This window comes from Drosophila elegans, unplaced genomic scaffold, assembly GCF_018152505.1.
Source record: "Drosophila elegans isolate 14027-0461.03 unplaced genomic scaffold, ASM1815250v1 contig_149, whole genome shotgun sequence".
Taxonomy (NCBI): domain Eukaryota; kingdom Metazoa; phylum Arthropoda; class Insecta; order Diptera; family Drosophilidae; genus Drosophila; species Drosophila elegans.
Window position 1 is genome coordinate 8,129,754 of NW_024545513.1, and position 21,518 is coordinate 8,151,271.

Here is a 21,518-nt window from a genome sequence, read left to right on the forward strand (position 1 = left end):
ATTTGTTTATGGAACTAAAGTCTAAGCACATGGAATTGAATCTCATATCTAGCTCAATTTGGTATGTTAGTTTTCATTTATATTTTTATTAGCAACTTTGACAAGTCCAAGCTAATTGTATTTTTCTGCGTGTACGTTGCACATTGCTAGTTGCCAGTTGATAGTTGCTGGTTGCAGGTTGCAGGTTGCACATTGCGCGACGCCCTGGCGGCCTTTCAATAAACCGGCCATAAAAATAAGGAGCTGCCGGGAGCGATTCGATGCCTTTGGCTTTGTTTTCGCACTTAATGCCGCCGCCGCCGCCGCAGCGAGCTGAGCGTGACGGTAAATAAAGTGAAGTGGCCTGGAAGCGACGCACTGCTGCAGCAACAGCAACAGCAACAGCAACAGCAACAGTAACAGCAACAGCAGCAACAACCACTTTATTGCTGAGCCAAACACCGGCCCTCTTGCCAAGTCCAAGTTGCCAAGTTTGCTGTTGGCCAGTTGGCTTCTCTTTTTTAGGCCTTTCCTGGCGGGGGAAACCGGGTATATTAAGTGAATCGGAAATGCCTCTAAAAAAACAAAAGAGGATTAAAGTATTACATGTCAAGTCTTGATAGCAAATCTTTGGTTTTTAGCTTATTTAACAACAAATAGATTTAAGGCAAGTGCAATTAATGAGCTGATTCGTTCTTTTTAAATTGAGTTATATTTTTTTGTAAAGTTAAATTTTTTTTAAGCGAATGTGGAAAATAAAAATAAATGTCTTTATTTGAATTTAATAATTATGAAATGTTTATAATGATGTTTTTATTATTGTACATATTGGTACATAAGTGAAATTTTTAAGTAAACTAAAATATATATGTTAAAATATGTTTTGCTTAGTATTATTCCCCTATTATTTTTGGCAGTTATTAATACTTAAGTATACAAATGCATGGAAGCCATGCATTTAAAAAACAAATTATTAAAAATGAAAAATTAATTTTAAACTAGCTTTTAGAGGCAAAAAAAAAAAATGATTGCCAGCTTTATTGGCACTTCAAATTAAATTTGTATTGTCCTTATTGTAACGATATAATTTGATTGCATCATAAATTGGTATATAATTTAAATTGCCTCTCGAAATATCCATTTGCAGTTCAGATGTCTCTGCCGAAAAGAAGGGGTTCCGACTGGAGGTCGAGTCGCCAGTGCGAGTTTGTGGGCCAGAAGTGCTTAATTGCCTGAAACAAGCCCCGAACCAGTTGACCATGCCCATGCCCATGTGCAGTTTGCAATGTGCAGTGAGCAGCGTGCAGTGCCCCTCGAATTTGGCCAGATGAATTTGACCAAAATTGCCAACGGTCGCCGACGTCGCAGCTTAATTGCTTTTTTGGCCCGTCCGCCCTGCTGCATTGGGGTTATTCGGCTTTAATGAGACGACAGCGATGACGACGACGACGACTTTGGTTCTGTGGACCACAGTGCGTATGCGTAATTAACACAGAAATCAAACTCGGCTTTGAAAGCGGCACCGTGCTGTGCAGGTGGGAAATGAAAACAATACCCGGGAATAACAACAGCCAGAAAACGTCCCCGAGGGATATACTAGTATATACTATATGTATGTATGTATGTATGTACATATCGGTGGCTACACCCCATATACACACACGCAGATGTGTGTGCCGACAAAGAGCAACAAGCAGATCCAGCCACGCACAGCGAATACCAATGAATATGAAAGGGAAGGCGGCACTTTAACCCCCGGATGGCGATGGCTTTTCCATGAATTTGTCGATTCTATTGATAATTGAAAGACACACGGCAAAAGGTATTTGAGCCAACAGTTTTTGCCCGATGAACTTCCTTTGTCGTGAAATATTTCGAATGTTTGCTTTGTGCTCTTTTATGTTTGTTTATATTTCGCATTTGGCGAATTTTTAATCAAAACGTGCAGGAGTGCGAAAAACTATCTAGAAAATTTCATTTTTATTTAGATTGAAATTGGATATTCGATTTTTGCTTTTTCCTAAAACTAATAAAGAATATTTTTTTCTAGAAAACATACGGTTGATTTAAGGCAATCAAAACCAAATTAAATAAATTAGCTAGAAAAATAGTTTTCTTTCAGTTAAAAAGTAAAATTTAAAAGTTGTCTAGCAAACAAAATGTTTTTTTAATGACTTTACTTTTAGAATTTCATTATGATAAATGATAATAAATGGCTTTAGATCTTATGTTTAAAGTGTATAAATTAAAAAAACTTTATTTTTTGCAATTTAAACTTTTTGTTGGGCATCTTTTGGGTTAAAGACGCTCCAGGTACTCATTGAATACTCAAGCAGGCCATCATTGGGCTTGCCACGCCCCCCATCGCCGAACTTTAAGCCATTCGAGCGCAACTCAACAGCGAAATGGAAATGGATTCATAAATTATACAACATGAAGCTGTAGTACACATGAAATATGCGAATTAGGATGCAGGGTGGTGCCCATCTGCCAGTCGAAAGTCATAACTCAGCACAATTGGCCAGAGATGCTGGAGGAACAGTAGAAGAATAAGGCCTCCGTGGGTCTATCAGTGTCCATCAACCGGGCGGAAGACGCCACCCCAATCCACCAATCCTCGAATCCAGCAGCCTGCGTTGCCAAGGACAACTGCATATGGAGGGTTTCCTGGTCCAGGCCAAACTAATAAACCAACTCAATTAGGGGGCTGCTTAGGCCAAAAGAAAAAAAAAACAACACCAAGCTAAAGCAAAAACTAGGGCTACACTCTAACGACTAGAGGATGCTCAGCGTAATTGCTAAGCACCTAGCTTTCGAAGTAAACATACATATTGATGGATTGATAAATTATCCACCCACTATTGATTTGCGCAATTTGTTTTCCCTTGTCAATTTGTTATTACGGAAAGGCAAATAAATAACCATACATAAATAATCACATCGATATTAAAGCTATGTTCATTTAATTTATTTACTTATAAAATATAGTAATGTTTAAGGTAATTAAAACTATATAATTGTTTGAAATTATAACGATATTTTATTGGTATCTTTTTTTTCTTATATTTTTAAGTTTTGAGTTCTTTTACGATACCAAAATTTCGATATGATATTAAATGCCAAAATTTGGTTTTAAGATATACATTACTAGGTTATTAACTAGTTGTCGACCAATATAATATGCCCCGAACCCAAATGAGGGTTTCCAGCCTATAAATACTCCATCAAAATTTCGGGCCGCGCACTTTTGCGGCTGCTTGGCGGCTGGTTCCCGAAATATCTGTGTGTTTGCTGGCAAATATCAATAAAATAAATTAATTTAATTAAAAGGCCGTGGTGGTCGGTGGGCGTGGCGCGGAGTTGGGCCTAGTTTAGGCGGGCCAAATAAGGCCACTAAGTCACTCAAGCGATAAGTTTGGCTGGGAACCAGTGCGCCTGTGTCGCCAAGCCCAAGTGCAGGTGGCAATTATTTATGCATCGAGTGATTTGTCGCCTAATGCGCGTCGCATTTTACATAAACCCGCTGACATTCTAGAGATATACTCTCGCGTTCGCGTTTGGTTACCATTGCCACATAATTTATGTAGTAGCCATTATATTGAAACAATATTGCACGAATTGGGGCATTTTTTTTTAGGACAACAATTCTGCTGCGCAATTTAATCGAGTGAAATAGCGATTTCACAGAGCTAAGACTTCCTTGCGGCAAGCTCCATTCGAATTGCGTATACGCAGCGTTGCCCAAGCGAGTTCATAATTGGAGCACTTAGGCGCAATTTGCAGTGATTTTTAATTGCTGGCGGCCTCTTGAATCGATGTCAGCAGCAAGTAAAAAATATTGAAGATACGTCTAGCGACCAGAGAATACCCTTCCACAAAAAAATCGATTAATAAACAGGTAACTTTTTAGAAGAAGAAATTATAATGATATATATCGCTACACATTTTCCCATAGTCAATTCCAAATCGATAGAGTTCGATAGAGTTAACATTTTAATTTAAAAAAAAAACGACCCAAAATAAACTAAGAAGGCATTTTATAACCTCACCTTGATAGTGTCTGATTGCATTTTTTTATACCCCCAAACTAGTCTTACATGAATTTAAAACTATTGGGTATACAACATTTCTCCACAAGATGAGTATTAAGTAAATAAAAGTATTAAAATAAGATGTACGCGGTTTAAAAATAAGGCCTTTGACTACAGCTTTAGACTTAGCTTCGTATAGAAATTAAACTAAAAAGTATGTATATAATATAACCTATTATTTAGTATTAATTTAATACTTATACTTTAAAACTGTCTGTAGTTAACTTTCAGTTATTTTTATTGGGGTAGGTGTATTGGTTTATTAATTAAGAATCTTATTGTGTCTGCTTTCTACTCATAACCAGAAGGTACACTTGAAAATGTAATTAAAATACAAATTCCCCAAGTCGAGCATTAAAACGAAGACATCTCGAATCTCCAGCGCATTCCTGTCAAAAACAATATTCCTACCTCGATGCCCTCGGCCACTTGGCCATTCCACAAATAATTTTGTTACCCGACCATGAATGAAATTAAATGAGAAACAAAGTGAAAATCAAGTCAAACGCAAGTGTGTGCCATTATTGTTTTTACTCGCTTGGAATTTTGTTATTGTTATTGTTGTTGTTATTTTAGCTGCTTTGAATATTCTCATTACTGCGATGGAATAATAACATCGAAGGGAATTTTGAAAATAATAAATGCGCAGATTGCACAAGAAATTAACGCAGGGGGCGTGGAGGCGTGGCAGTCGGGGGCACTGCCCACTTGTCAAGCGTTTCTATATCGCAGCTGCGGCATCGAGAAAAAGCCCCAAATGAAAAAAAATAAGAATAAAAATTCTTAGAAAATATTATATGAAAATACATGATGAAGACAGCACGACAGCAAGACAGCAACAAAAGGCGCACGAATCAAGTGAACAAAGGCGACTCGCATCTGGCCAAAAAGATCTGGCTACAGTGGAGGTGTGGTCGCCTTTTTGCCTATTGATTTTGTAATTGAAGGTTACATTTTAATGCTCTCGGCTAGGCAACAAAAATGGTGGGTGTGAGTGCGAGTGTGAGTGTGAGTGCGAGTGTGAGTGCGAGTGTGAGTGTGTTTGCCAGTGTTTGCAGTTAATAGCGCGTAATGGCAGGACGTTGCTCCAGTTTCGGTTCGCTGGCGAGGCGAGCCACGCCCTCGAACCAGTTTGTTGCCCCCCGGCGATAGGCTGGCGTGCGCCATCTGTCGGTCTACTGGACGCACTAAGCAATAAGCGAGCACTACGAAGGCGGAGTGGCTAGGTAGCAAGATGGCCATTAAAATTTCACACAAAAATAGCAAAGGGTGCTCCAAATAGCCGGCAATGCGATAAGTGGTAGTTTCACCACCTCAATATGGGACTTTACTTAAGCGATAGAAGCGCTTAGAAGGGACAAAAAGATGACCCTGGGATCTTAATAGGGCAAAGTGGTGTTTTCGTTTTAGCAGCTTAACGCGCTGAAATCGAAGTTTGAGAATGACACACCTCGTTGAACTCGTCACAAAATTTGCAATCACTGCGATGCACAGCGGACAAATTTTATTCTTGGCAAAAGAAAACAATACAGCCACTCTTCAGGCTTTACGTCTCATTTTGGCCAAGTAAAAACAAAAAAAAAACACTTTGTTTTTTGACAAGTCTCCAAAAACCCTAAAAAAAAGCATGCAAAAGTAGGTTTTCTGTCAAAACGAAAAGGAGTAATAGTCAAAACATGGAATGTCATACACCGTTGAATTCGTAATAAAATTTCCAATCGAATGGCATTCTCAGCTAAAATTTTTTCAGATTTTAAAATTTCTGCAAAAAATGATGATGTACCCCCTTACAAAAAAGTCTGAAATTTGGACAAGATTAAATTTTTCAAAAAACGTTTTTCAGAATTCGGTTTTTTTTGTCAAAACTAAATTAATTACTTTCAATCGATCAGGGATGGATGGTATGGGTTGCCAGCTGTTCAAAATGGCAACTCTTTTGACTTTGGGTCTTATTTTGGCAAAGTTACAACAAAAAGTCTCTTCAGAAATAATTTGGTTTGGAAAATCTCCAAAAACCCAAAAAAACACATTAAAAACTTGGTTTTTGTGTCAAAATCCTGGGAAATAATGGTCAAAATGTGGAATGTCATACACCGTTGAATTCGTAATAAAATTTCCAATCGAATGGCATTCTCAGCTAAAATTTTTTCAGATTTTAAAATTTCTCCAAAAAATGATGATGTACCCCCTTACAAAAAAGTCTGAAATTTGGACAAGATTAAATTTTTCAAAAAACGTTTTTCAGAATTCGGTTTTTTTTGTCAAAACTAAATTAATTACTTTCAATCGATCAGGGATGGATGGTATGGGTTGCCAGCTGTTCAAAATGGCAACTCTTTTGACTTTGGGTCTTATTTTGGCAAAGTTACAACAAAAAGACTCTTCAGAAATAATTTTGTTTGAAAAATCGCCAAAAACCACAAAAAACACATTAAAAACTTGGTTTTTGTGTCAAAACCCTGAGAAATAATGGTCAAAATGTGGAATGTCATACACCGTTGAATTCGTAATAAAATTTCCAATCGAATGGCATTCTCAGCTAAAATTTGTTCAGATTTTCAAATTTCTGCAAAAAATGATGATGTACCCCCTTACAAAAAAGTCAGAAATTTGGACATAAATAAATTGTTCAAAAAACGTTTTTCAGAATTCGGTTTTTACGTCAAAGCTTAATTAATTGTTTTCAATCGATCAGGGATGGATGGTATAGGTTACCAGCTGTTCAAAATAGCAACTCTTTTGACTTTGGGTCTTATTTTGGCAAAGTTACAACAAAAAGACTCTTCAGAAATAATTTTGTTTGAAAAGTCACCAAAAATCCCAAAAAGCACATTAAAAACTTGGTTTTTGTGTCAAAACCCTGGGAAGTCCGTTTAGTCATCTTAATCTGGTAAATAATTATCCTAGTAACGTCATTCATCTACCCTTAACTGAACTTGAAGAAGCTTTAAAGCTAGCCACATAATATTAGCGAATTAGGCACTATTTAAATACACGCCTTAACTGCGTGTAAAGTTGAAAGCGACACACTTACATACGAGAGAGACATGTTCCAATCATCGTGACGTGGTCCCCGACTTGTGGGTGGTCAGTCATCCCAGTCCCAATCGGGGCTGCTCATATATCGCCATTGATATCGATGCCACGCTGACGCGGCGCTGTCAGGGCATGTCGGTCATTAATCTTCGCCTTTTGCAAATTCCACGCAAAGCGCCAACAAAGGCAGGAATAGAAAACAGCATGTGTGATAATGGTTGAGGGTGTGTGGCCAAGTATTTAGGCAAATGTCGCCATCTCAAACCACTAAAAACTAGGCGATGGGCGATGGGCGATGGCCAATGGACAATGGACATGGAAACAATGACAGCAATGGGCAGCGGTTTCAAGAGCAGCGGCAAAAACAGCAGTTAAGGGTACGCCAACTGCAACTGCTGTCAGTTGATACCCTCTAATTCCCAGCCTGACATCTTGACACTTTGGCATCCAGAAAAAGTACAATACATATTCATTTTCAAGGCTTTCGGTGGTAACCAAACTATTTTTTAATGAAATTCAATTAAGGCATTTAAGAGCATAGCTTTAAAAGTTACCCCAGTTCTTTTAAGCGAGTAATATTTTAATAATAATAATTTAACAACATTTTCGTATTGGTTTTAAGCATCAAAAAATGTTTGTTTTGTGCAGCTAAAGACCAATGTAAAATTCAATTTATCACTTTGCAAACGCACATTTAATTAAAAGCAAAGTCAAATTTGTTTCTTTCTGAAATTATTCTTTAAGAAGTTAAGTAAAAAGCTATAATAAGTTTAGTCATCAAATATATACATTTTTCATTTTCTGTATTCTGTATTCTGTTCAGTTTTTATTTTTATTTTCCTTGTTTTTCTTTAATTTGTTGTAATAAGTATTTTGAAAAACAAGTGTTTTGATTTCCAAAGGATATTACCGTTTAATCATGAATCCGTTTAAATCCGGGTCTTTTCCAAAATGTGGCTGTGGCTTTTGTTTGGCTTTGTTTTGGCCCGTTGTCTGCGCCTTTTTGACCCACATAGACGTGAAATGTTGCGCCCGACTGGACACCACAGTGTGACGGGGGGTGGATTGGATGGGTGGTTTGAGTGGGTGGTCTGAGTGGGTGGTGGTGCCTTTCGCCGGCAAAAGGACATTGAGATGGCTATGGCTCGCTGCACTTGGCTGGACTGCCCGACTGCTTGTCTTGTATTGGCATTGCAATTATACAAATTAATGTCAGAGACAAAAAGCTCGCAGATTGCGACGCCCGCAGCGCTGCACATTGTGTATTTATCGGGGCGGTTTTTGTGGGGGGAATGGTTTGATGGACGTAATTGAAACATCACGCCATTACACAATGGAACAACGGCTTGCAAGGCCGTCGGGAGGGGGGAGGAGATTTGGGGGGTGGGTGGTTCATCAGCAATGACAATCGATGATGGCCGCTGCATCGGGAAATGACTTCGGATCGCACACTCGCACTGTGCCAAACACAATAAAAATGTAAGAATGCGGATAATTTATGGAGTGAACCGGGAATCTCTATTACAACATTGCATTGATTGCAGGTGCATTTACCTGCTCATGTCAAGCACAAAAGCTCAAAAAACAATGGAAGTAATAAGTATCTTTTGTATACTGACATATTAGAAACATTTAACTTACCAGCTCATATCAATTACAAAAGATTGAAATAATGTAAGTAAAAAGTATATTTTGTCTACTAAAATATCAATTAGAAACTTTTAACTTACATGGACAACTAAGGGTCTTACTGGTTGTATTGCATTTCTAATTCAATTACTTTTTTTTTAATTTTTAAACTGAGAATAGGGTTTTGATTCTAATTGTTATCCACAAATTGGATCCGATATTTTATGAATTAAAGACTATATCGTCTGGACCGATAATATCAACTATTAATTGCCATTAGACAATAGTTTATAACAAAAACGAGCATTCAACTATCTGAAAGTCAAGAAAAATGTGATAACTTTACGAAGCGTATGCATATACTTAATATTTTTTACCGCAAAAGATGTATGGAAATAAATGGGATTTAAATGCCCAGCGAATATATATGTGTGTTTTTCTTCCAGTGCACTACTTGAGTACTTTTGCGCCATTGTGTCTTATTGTGTGTGTGCTTCCCCGGAATTGGCAATGCCAAAACAAGTGGCGCCGTCTTCAACTTGATAATGCTTTTACTGACCGCCCTCAGCCCCTCCAAAAATGAAAAGAAAAAGAAACATTCGCTGTGCATTTGTCGCATTTGTTCTGAAGGTTGGCTGCACTTTTACCCCCGACTTAAGTTTCGGTTTTCGGCAGAACAACTCGCTCTCCTTGACGGAGGTTCCCCAGTTGACAGTCGGAAAATGCTAGCAATTTCCCAGCTTCGCCTTGGTTGCGAAACCTCTGTGTATTTGCTCCCAGGCGGACAGACAGCCAGCTGGGACCCATTACATAACGCTCCCTGGCCCGCTCTACATGTGGACCACACTCAAAGACAAATATTATTATTATTTGTGAAATTCATTTTATAAAAAAAAGTTCAAAAAATGTATTGTATATGAAAATGGTAAAAACAAATGATAAAAGATAGAATTGAACAACTGAAGACTATTTTGTAAACATTAATTTATATATCGAAATTTGTATTATTTACAGATAAAAGTTTAACTTGTAATAAAGTTTTAATTACTGAACAAATAACACCAACTTTTAAATAATTAATTAAGTATACCTTGTAGTTTCCACATAGGAATTTTTAAACTCAATTAAGATTTAAGTTTAATTTGTAGTGTGAAGAAAGAAATTATAAAACTTAATAACGATATGCGTTTTAAAAATACAATTAAAATTGAGAACATAAAAAAAACCCAACAGCCATAATTAATAGGCAAAAAACCAAACATAGTCATAGTTAGTAGGCAATAGCCTATTACTCATTAAACATATAAATTTATCCAATTTCATAGTTCCATAATATTCGTATTTTTAATATATTAAATACACAATAATTAGCAATATTAAATATTTTCTCGCAGTGTGTATATCTGTCCCTCGTCACGACAACGCACAAAGTGCGCATAAATTGCGAGCGACCCACAAAAAATTGTTAACCAGCAACAAAATGGCTTAGATCAGAAAACACAAATCAAAAACTAGCAAAAAGGCCTCCCTCCCAGTCTCAAAAAAAGTCGGACCCACTGCGGCTGCCTTTCGAAAAGCGGCTCAATCTACCAGGTCTGTCTGAGGTCCTCAGGCCCCGACTCCAAGCACCGTACCCTCTACACCCAGCTCCAATCTGGGACTCGGACTCTGGGGCTCCCACTCTCGGTTAGAGTGCCCCGCTCCGATCAAATTCAATCCACTCTACTCTACTCAAATTCAATCCAAAAGCTTGCCTAGCTGGCTGCCCAATTTCCGCGCCCATTTGGCAGTGCCTGCGTGAGAACTAGCAAAAAATAACAAATGAAAAATGGGAAGTCGGTTATGCGGTTGGTGACATACCCACTAGATATTTTAAGGCCAATTATGAAAAAATATATTGTATGATAAGCTAAGCACTTCCCAAAGTATATTTCTGAATGTGTTTATGGTGGAATTCACAATAATACACTTTAATGTTGTGTTTTATTTTCGATTCGCCATAAAAAGTAGTAAATATATATCAATTTATAAGTTATAAATCTAGAAATTGTATAGTGAGTATACATGTTTTTAGATCACAGTTTTGTAATCTATAAAAACTATAAATTATTAAAACCATAAATTAAATATGATTTATAAATGTGTATATATATAGATCCAATTGTCTTGTGGCTTTGTGACTAGCGCACTTAAAACATGTAGCGTTAGGACAAAACCCCTATAATAATAATATTAATATAAAAAATAAACTAATATGAATAGTGCTGTTAATTACCAAGTTTGCCAGCAGTAGTTTTCCAGTAAATATATATTTACCTAACTAGTGAGCCACTATGCCCACTCAAAATCAACGATTGCGGGGTACGAAAACTCTGAAAAAATTGAACACAAAATGTCCGCAGGCTGGGCCAAAAATGTGCAACGCACCTGGGTTCGGTGGATGCAATGGAAAACCAACAAAAGGGGGGGAGGTCTATTAATAAAGCACTTGACAAGAGCCGCTTGGATGATATGTGGGGGGGGGAAGGGGGCCTGAAAGCGAAATGAGATCAAGACGAATCCTCCTCTGTGGTTCACTGACCAAAAGCCAAAAACCAAATAGGCAATATGTGGGTTCAGTGGGTTCACGTTCACCTTGTCCGCTGGCATTTCCTTTTGCCGCATTCGGATTCGCAAACGGACAAGTGCGGACAAATTTCCAATTAAACAATCGACGTGATTAACACGAAAGCCGATCTCTGCCATGGGCGGTACCATAAAAGTGGGCGAGAGGGGGGGTGTTGCGTAGAGTGGCGCGCCTGCGCATTGCCTGCTTTGCCAAGCGATGGAAACCCGTTCTCATGGCTGCCGCCACTTTTTTGTTTTCCATTGGATTTTTCTTTACTTTTATTTTGTGTATGTTATGTTTGTTTTTTTTTGCACCATATTTTGAGAGCAGACCGGCGGCGGCTGTGCAGGCGTATAAATAGGCCCAAAGAACGGCAGACGGCGACAGTTACCAATCGCAATCCCAATCGAACTGAGTTGAATTTTTTTTTTGAGTGAATCACTATAACAATGGCATTCAAGGTGCGTGAAGTGGGGTGGGTGGGTTGGCCCTGCTTCCACGACAGTCTGAAATGGCAGAGCAAAAAGAAAAAAGGGTATCAGATACAGGACACAAGATACAAGTTGCCTGCAGTTGTTGTCCTTTCACTCGTCACTTGGCTGCCAACAGGATGAGGGCACTTGTCTCGCCTTTATACTATTGCCAGAAGGATAACTGGGCCCCAGGCATCTGGCATCTGGTCACAACTTGACCTCATCCGGCCAATTGAAAGTGCATTGCAATCTCGCCCCGATTCGCAATTTAAATTCAATGTCCGAGGCAATGAAACCGAGAAATCGAGAAATCGAGAGCAAGACCAACACGCATGCTAATTGTGCGACTGTCAAGTGGCTACTAATTATGAGGCCTCCAATCTGGGTCAATCTGGGCCAGGAAAATAGCCTTCAGTGAGAGTGTTTCGAATTGGGGTGTCAATAGGTCATGAAATATATATAGCAGCGCAAATTGTGGTGAAAGGCTCAGATAGTCGACAGAACAGAACAAAACTTGTGATAAAACTGAATAACACAGTCAATGCAAAGTTATATGACTTGTAGGTTAATTAAAAGTATGTATGTAAACAATAAAGGACATTTGTAAAGGCACTGCAAGCCATTTTTAAAATCAAACTTAAATTACACTCGACTTAATCTAGAGAATGCTAGCTTGCTCTTTAAATAGCTTAACTTTTCTGTGAATCAATGAGACTTTGAAAAAAAAATACAACACATTATTTGAAACTTCTCATGAAGTTGCAATTTAATTTCCCAGGATTGTAAAGTTTTGCCCGCTTTTGCACCAATTCTCAAAGAATTTCCATATAAGATAATGCCATATTTAACCCATTTTTTGTATTGGACAGCCTTGTATGTCTTTCGATTAAGCGATAGGAATCTCTGCAGCTCTCTCTCAAGGTTACATTCCCACTGGCAGCCAGAGAACAACTTTACCAACTTAATTAAAAGTTTGTTTGCCTGCAATTTCCTGCCACAGAAACGGTAGCAGTAGCAGTTGCTGATTTATATAAAATTGCCGCATAAGTACCAAATTACTAAATACCATATATATATTATGTATCCGCCAGGTTGTCCTCTGTGTGGTCCTGGTGGCGATCCTCGCCAGCGTTCAGGCAAAGCCCGGCGGTCCGGCCGCCTATTCGATCAGCGCCCCCAGCGTGGACCACGCCTCCGTGGGCAACACCCAGGAGCACACGGTCAAAGGTCACTACGGCCAGTCCTCGCAGTCGGACTACGCCAGCCAGGTGCAGACGGCCCACTCGCAATCGCACGTCCAGCGCTCGAGCATTAGCAACGATGCCGGCCTGGCGCCCGTCGCCGCCCACGGCTACGCAGGTGAGTCTGGGATCTAGGATCCTGTCCACACATTCACCAAACACCACTGCACCACCCAGCACATGCACACCACCCAAAAGCACCACCAACACTTTTACCCCCATGCACGTAGTTGCAGTGATGGCTCGGCTTCCATTTTAACTCAAACAAAGGAAAAGGCTCTAAGCGAAAATGTTCATATTATAAAGTTTAAAAATAGTTTTTATTGTTTTATTATTTATTTGCCAAACACTGAAAATATAAAATAATTTGCGAATAAGTCTTTTACGATTTAACAGGATTAAATCAAAGAATTCTAGGACCTTCATATCATTTTGTTTTGTACCATTTTTAAGAATGTTTATTTTTCGTAAAATCGAGGAATTAAGTTTTCTGAGTGTATAGTGATTTGATTTTATTTTATAATATTAAATTTAAACTTGGCTTATTACTGATATCAAATCTTTAAAGTCAGCTTATAATAATGTTTACTCTATGATTGGCTAAATTGATTTCCGTTTGTTTCTGCGGAATACAATATTTTGCTTAATACTTAATCATTTTTTTTTTGTGAAAACTGATTATAAAGTGATCATTATTAAGATAAACAACTTAACACAAAAAAAAACCTTTTAGTTAGCTAGAAAACATGTAGTTGCCGTCGGCCATCACTGCTTAGTTGTGATTGTTAACACTTTTAACCCGCAAATGAAAAACCGAAGCTGCTCCGACTCACGCCGTCGCTGCTGCGCCGGCATATTCCTTGGGCTACGCCGGCCATACGGCACCCGCCCAAATCCAGGGCGTGGCCTACGGCGGACACGGACACGGACACTACGCGGCCACGGCTCCGGCCGTCCAGATCTCCGGACTGGGACACCTGGGCTTGGGTCACTCCCTAAACCTGGGTCATTCCCTGGGACTGGGAGGTTACGGGGGCTACGGAGGGTACGGCTATGGAGGCTATGGGGGCTATGGCTCCTATAGTGCCGCCCCGGCCATCGCCCATGGATATCTGGCCCACGCTCCGGTCGCCGCCGCTCCAGTTTTGAAGTACGCCGCTGCTCCTTCGTACGGTAGGTGACCTAGGATCTAGGATCTAGGATTCAGGATCCAAAATCCAGAACTAACCCACTAAAACCCCTTAACTTATCCCACTTTAACTTCACTCTCCGCACTTCTTTGCACTTTTCGCACGCTTTCTGTATATACCCGGAATTTCAGTTTCCTCAGCGATTTTCAACTAATTTCGCAACGAGTTTTCCAGTCTGAGAAAGCTGAAAAGGAACTTTATTGTGTTTTCGCCCTGCTGGCCAAGTGCACTTGGCAAAAACAAACTTTGCTCTGGGTGCGAATACAAAGCGCCAGTTTCGCTCCATCAGGCAGAGGGATGTGATGTGAGATATGGCTTAGTATGGGCTGTGGGTGGTGGGCGGTGGGCTGCAAAATAAATACCGACAAATGGTGAATCGTGGGAGGGTAGATCGTTTTGATACAGCAGACTGTGGGCGGGCGCAAACTAAAAGGAAAACTTGTAGGGAAATTGTTTTAAGTTTCTCCTTGGGTAGCAATATGACAGAGATCATGGCGATACGGTGCAAATGGCTACGATTTAAAATTAAAAAGGAGAAAAATCAAAGTCGAGGTTAAAGCCTTTAGAGATCATTGCTGTCTTCCTCGTTAGCAAGGGTTCACAGGCCAGTCTTGGGCAATCGATAAATCTCCCACCATCCGGGCGTTACCAACTCACACAAAGGGGATAATCGGTTTCGGGTCCGTCCGCCATCGATTTGTCTTGCTAGAAAACAGATATAACTGCTCGGTGGGTATGGGAGTTCGGCGGTGAGCTAACCATCAGTCCAGCCTTGTGATCAATCATTCATCGCCAGCCGTTGTGCCTCATCGTTTCGAAGGTTTTAAAGCTCCCGGTCGAGGCGAGTTCTACACACCAAAAGATAGTCCCGAAACTACAGCCTAGCCAAGTCACCGAGTCACCCAATCACCAAATCGCCGAGTCACCGTTCCCGTTCGCTTGGGTGTCATTTGATTAATGTTGGCTGGCGCTCCTAGGTTTTGTGCATGGTTCACTTAAGGAAAATAAGCCACTTAATTGGATTATTGTATTTCGTATACTTGATAGTTCAGCATGTCGTATACTTGATAATAGTTTTCTATGCCATGAAACATTTCGTATACTTGATAGTTCAGCATGTTGTATACTTGATATTTGCTTTCTATGCCATGAAACATTTCGTATACTTGATAGTTCAACATGTCGTATAATTGATATTCGTTTTTTTGAACCATTTAAAGGGAGAGGAGCTAGTTTACCACTCCAAAAATAGAAATAATTTTGAGAACAAATTGGGATAAGCATAGTAAAATTAGGGATATTGTTTGGCGCTGTGCAGGAATGTTGGGCTCCCAGCCCAGTGGGTGGTGGTCAGGCCATGTCAGGTGGTTGCCGTTGACAACCGTTAAGTGGATCTGTGGGCGGGGAAGCTTTGGGGCCGGGGTATTGTCCAAACAGTGGACCCGATGCTAATTTGGTAAAAGCTCCATCTCGTCCCCTCAGCGACTATCTCTATTCCAGTCCCGGCCATCTGTCTCTGCCCATCTTTGCCTTCTGTGTCTTGGCCCGCTTTTGTCTGTTCGTTTGCATAAAAACTTGCTAACTTTGTTCTTGTTTTGTTGTGTGTGCCGCCCCCTGCAGCTCCCGGAATCATTGGACACGGCATCGGACTAGCCGCCCCCGCCTACGCAGCTCCCGCCTACGCCGCCCCTGCCTACGCCACGCATTTGGCCGGGCCCGTGGTGAAGTGAGTATCCGGCTCGCAGGACCATATTAATAAGGTTGCCTCATAATCGCTGTCCTCGTATTTCAGGGCCGCCGTTGCCGCACCCGCCCTCGTCCACACATCGGTCTCCGGCCACGGCATTCACTATGGCTACTAGGGGATCCACCGCTCGTGCTCCAACCCCCCTCCAAACACACACACACACACACACCCGTCCACCCATCCAACCATCCGTCTGGCTAACAACACTAATAGGAACAATAATACCCAGAGCGTGTCGGTAGCTGGTCCGCCTTAATTAAAACTCAATTTGCTAACTGCACCGAGAGAGCTGACCTCTGAACTGTGAGGCGGTGTGAGGTGGAGCAAAGCCAGCCGCCCCACCTGACAGAGCTCACCTGGCTAACGAACTGGATGCGAGGGTAGTGGATGCATGGATTCAGTGCCGCCACACGCTTCGCCTTTATTATCGTGCTGTTGGCCCCAGAGCTTAAACTTATCCCCTCACATCCCCCAATGGCGAATGCTGAATGTGTTTTTTTTTTTTATCGCGGTTGAATTTACGTTGTATTTAAACTTATTTTGTAAACTGAAACGAAATGCAAGTGGAAATGTTGGAAACAAAAAATAAACTCATTGTTATAACTGGCTCGCAAACGATGACGGAGGGGTTTCGCTGTGTTGGCCTGTCGCAATATGATATATGATATATGATATACGAAATACGATATACGATATGATGCGATGCAAGAGCACTGCAGTGCTCTCTCTCTCTCTCTCTCTATCCTATTTTGACCAGGCCGAGATTTATATGCCACGCATCAGTTGATCAGCATACTTTATGGCGCATAACGCGACACGTCCCGTTTCATAACCGTAAGTTAAAGCCGATAAGCGGCTACCATCGCACTCTCTCTCTCTCTCTCCACTTATTGGCATGAAACGCACTGTCCCTGCGACCATAAATATTGGCCGAATTGAGTCCACCAAATACCAAGTGAAAGTGCAAAGGCCCAGAAAACCAATTTACGTCACATCGGGCATCGCACATGGCCCGAAATAGATGGTAACCCGTTTATTTCGGTCCTGACCTAAAATATAGCCTAGAAAGAACCAAAAAAAAAGCAGATATCGCCAGCAATTCGGCGGTATTAAAAATGTCACTGAGTCCGTGGGAGAGTGAAAGTCAGAGTTTGCCGGCTAAGTCGCCCCGCACATGAATAACTGGCTGGCTGAATGGAAGGACGACAGCTTTAGGAGCCATCAACAAGGATAACTCTGAGCCGGGATAACTGCAGCAGCAGCTGGGGGATCAGAGCCATTGCCAAGAAAATGCGAAATGTATTTAAACCTCTTGCTCTGGACATTGTCTCTTAATTGGAGGGATTTGTTTCCAGAAGAAACTGTTGCTACTGTTTTGTTTACTGTATTCCTCTTGCAAAATAATTCGGAATTTAAAAAATGAAATTCTTTTATCTGATTGTCAATAAAAACGTTGTTTAAAAGCTAAAAAGTGAGAAAAACTATGTTATTAATAACTTAAGTGGTAGCAGCTTTTATATTTATTAAGAAAAAACTCTTGTATATTTGCAGTGGCTTAAAATGAATATATTTTTTTTGGAAAATTAGGGTAGCAGTATTTTGAACTCTAAAATGTCTCAAAATGTCTTCAGTAACTCCTTTTATCTGATTGTCAAAAAAAATAGAAATGCTTTTAAATAACAAAAATCGGCGTAATAAAAGGCTAACGTGGCAGACATTTGTTTATTTACGTTTTAATATCGGTCGGTTTTTATAGAAAAATAAATGTGTAATACAAAAATAGCTATATAACCAAGGATTTTTTATCGAATTTATTGATAGGGAAACGCGTTAAATGAAAAGTTTCTCCATCTGCTGCCCTCAAAATATCCCCTTTTTTGGCAGTTGTCAAACACTCGCGTCCCAGTTGTCAGTTGCTGGTCGCTTGGGGGCGAAAACTTATTTCGTAATTATGCTGCTAATTAGGAAACTTAACTGGAGTATCCGTGTAGTGCAGTTTTGCTCTGTTTTCCCAGATGGCAGGTGGAAAACCATCACCAAGGGGCCCAGCTTGGCCAGAAAAATTTTTGTTGTTTATCTTTGTCCCTGAATGCTGCGCTTTGTTTTCTTTTTGCCGGCTCGTTTGGGGAAATGAACAGGATGCGGTCCTATGCATACACACACACACATACACACACACACACACACACACATACAGACATGGAAACTCGCAGGATACGCACGCACACGTGGGCTTATTTAGTAACTGTGTTTGCTTTGCATCTCATTCGGCTAGTTTCCCATTTCTTTTCCTTTTGGCCATGTTTGCTATTTACTTTTGTGTATTTGCCTGGCTGATACTAAATTGGAATTTTCCATGCAAACAAGCAACAATCCCTCCCCCTTTTGACAATTTTTTCAATTAATATACGGCCCATAAATTGAATTGGTTGCATTACGTGGTGGTAATCAGCTGGCCATTTCTGTCATTTTTATTAAATTTGCAGCCCTTTCTGGCGACGCCTTATGGTGCCTTCATGTCGTGGAAATGGCTTAGTCAGCGGGTCGTCCGTCTAATGCAATAGTTGTGTTTTGGCTCGGGATTCCGGATTCCGGCTTTCCGTTCTTGGCTCGTCATCCACTTACTGTTTGCATTTGGCACATTGGATGGCCTTGCCGGCAGGTGTCCTGAAACAGAAACCGAAAGAGAAAGAGAAACACCATCAAAAGCAGAATCCCTTCCAAGGACACGTTTTGTGGCAGCCCCGCGGGGGCCAAAGTAACCACTCGATTGTCACCTGTTGGCCAGAGTCTTGAAATTGCATAACTCGCGTCCGTCCTTCTGCCAATCTCTCAATTCTTGTCGCGCCGCAAACAAATGCGCAGCTAAGAATTATGTCTAAATTGCAGGCACAGTTTTGAGGACTACAGTCGAACAAATATCGGGGTAGATTTTCAGGGTTTTGTATGAAAATTACACCAAAAACAAAAATATTACACACAGGGGTTGTTAAAAAGTATTTACACAAATCAAATGTAAAAAAGCTTATGCATGTTAATGCTTTTGACCACTTGTGTTATGAAATCTATTATAAAGGAATCTAAAAGTATGCCAATATATATTTTAAGTCCGAAAGTCTGTTAAATAACCACGAAATATTTGTTATTGCATATTTTTAGACACCTCTATATATTAAAAATAAGCCGTTAATTTATTGATAAATTATTTAAAGATCTTATATTGAATATTTAATTTTATGTTTTGGAAAATTTTTATTTCGATACTTTCGAAAGACTTATGTTAATAAATATCTTAACAAGAAGTTTTTTATGCTCCATAAATTAGAATGTAAGTAATGATATTCCAAGTTTTGATTCTTCATAGGCAAATTTTTTGTTGCTTGCTGTATAGTCAAACAAAATCCGCTTCGCTAGGCGCACTTTATTTCGCACAGTGCAGATATGGATGCACACGTGGCAGGGAGCCACTCAAAGTATTCGCTGTTCGCCATGTATGTTTGCACTGTTTGCGTCCCTACTTGGCCCCCAAATTCCATTCCTCCGCCATTCCGGGAAGCCTAGCCGATTCATTTCACTCTCTGTGGCCCGAGGCGATTGAAGAAGGGGTAGATTCAGATTCAGATACAGATTTATATACAGATTCAGATTCCGATTCAGATTCAGATTCAGCCTCGGGGAGGTGGGCCCCACATTTCCATGGATATCTATTAATAACCCCCGCAATCGAAATTCTCTGTGGCTGTGGCGGTTCGGTCCGCACGGATAAATGGCTCTGCAAGTGGGTGTGTGTATTTGTGTGTGTATATTGTGTGCAAAACGATGAGGAGTTCGCAGCTCCGACGAGATTATAAACTCTATAAACAGATTCAATGGCAGCACGCAATTACGGTTGCAAAGACGGCACAAGGCACACATTAAAACAATTATTGCACGTGAGCACGATTGCGCTCGTTTGAGATGAGCGCGCAGATTGTCACTGCCAATATAAATGCCGTTTATTTAAGTGTTATCATTAGCCATGATATATCTCAAAACATGGCCATTAAGCTGGCCAAATACTCGATTGAGGCACTTGCCGCTGGTTGGATGGACTTTCAAAAGAACTTAAAAACTTTTCGCAAAAAATCATACCTTGGCTTAATATATAGTGGGATTATGGAAAAATATGTCAGCTCTATTTTCAACATTTTAAAGATTAATTAATGGCGACAAAAAGTCATACAGCTTAAATACGCAATATATTGTTCAGCAACTGAATTCGATTGGAAATTTTATTACGAATTCGACGGTGTATGACATTCCACATTTTGACCATTATTTCCCAGGGTTTTGACACAAAAACCAAGTTTTTAATGTGTTTTTTTGGGTTTTTGGAGATTTTCCTAACCAAATTATTTCTGAAGAGACTTTTTGTTGTAACTTTGCCAAAATAAGACCCAAAGTCAAAAGAGTTGCCATTTTGAACAGCTGGCAACCCATACCATCCATCCCTGATCGATTGAAAACAATTAATTTAGTTTTGCCACAAAAACCGAATTCTGAAAAACGTTTTTTGAAAAATTTAATCTTGTCCAAATTTCAGACTTTTTTGTAAGGGGGTACATCATCATTTTTTGCAGAAATTTTAAAATCTGAAAAAATTTTAGCTGAGAATGCCATTCGATTGGAAATTTTATTGCGAATTCAACGGTGTATGACATTCCACATTTTGACCATTATTTCCCAGGATTTTGACACAAAAACCAAGTTTTTAATGTGTTTTTTTGGGTTTTTGGAGATCTTCCAAGCCAAATTATTTCTGAAGAGTCTTTTTGTTGTAACTTTGCCAAAATAAGACCCAAAGGCAAAAGAGTTGCAGTTTTGAACAGCTGGCAACCTATATGATCCATCCCTGATCGATTGAAAACAATTAATTTAGTTTTGCCACAAAAACCGAATTCTGAAAAACGTTTTTTGAAAAATTTAATCTTGTCCAAATTTCAGACTTTTTTGTAAGGGGGTACATCATCATTTTTTGCAGAAATTTTAAAATCTGAAAAAATTTTAGCTGAGAATGCCATTCGATTGGAAATTTTATTGCGAATTCAACGGTGTATGACATTCCACATTTTGACCATTATTTCCCAAGGTTTTGACACAAAAACCAAGTTTTTAATGTGTTTTTTGGGATTTTTGCCGATTTTTCAAACAAAATTATTTCTGAAGAGTCTTTTTGTTGTAACTTTGCCAAAATAAGACCCAAAGTCAAAAGAGTTGCCATTTTGAACAGCTGGCAACCTATAGAATCCGTCCCATATCGATTTAAAACAATAAATTTAGTTTTGATAAAAAAAACCGAATTTTGAAAAACGTTATTTGAAAAATTTATTTTTGTCCAAATTTCTGACTTTTTTGTAAGGGGGTACATCATCATTTTTTGCAGAAATTTGAAAATCTGGAAAAATTTCAACGGTAAATGCCATTCGATTGGAAATTTTATTACGAATTCAACGGTGTATGACATTCCACATTTTGACCATTATTC

General features: G+C 39.7%; 1 protein-coding gene across 2 annotated transcripts; it reads left to right on the top strand.

Annotated features, from left to right (window-relative positions):
• The first annotated feature begins 11,742 nt into the window (after positions 1 to 11,742).
• LOC108136414 (cuticle protein 21.3) lies at positions 11,743 to 16,142 on the top strand. Of its 2 annotated transcripts, XM_017257520.2 has the most exons (5): positions 11,743 to 11,804; positions 12,908 to 13,175; positions 13,877 to 14,230; positions 15,868 to 15,973; positions 16,040 to 16,142. In XM_017257520.2, the coding sequence occupies exons 1-5, from the start codon at positions 11,793 to 11,795 to the stop codon at positions 16,107 to 16,109; spliced, it is 810 nt and encodes a 269-aa protein (XP_017113009.1). In that variant the 5' UTR covers positions 11,743 to 11,792; the 3' UTR covers positions 16,110 to 16,142. The 2 variants fall into 2 exon arrangements, with proteins under 2 accessions (XP_017113009.1, XP_017113010.1); XM_017257521.2 differs by lacking the exon at positions 13,877 to 14,230.
• The last annotated feature ends 5,376 nt before the right edge of the window (positions 16,143 to 21,518 follow it).

Coding starts and splice junctions, on each gene's coding strand:
- LOC108136414 (XM_017257520.2), top strand. Junction 13,176..13,876: donor CGCCGCCCACGGCTACGCAG/GTGAGTCTGGGA, acceptor GAAAAACCGAAG/CTGCTCCGACTCACGCCGTC. Junction 15,974..16,039: donor TTGGCCGGGCCCGTGGTGAA/GTGAGTATCCGG, acceptor CTCGTATTTCAG/GGCCGCCGTTGCCGCACCCG.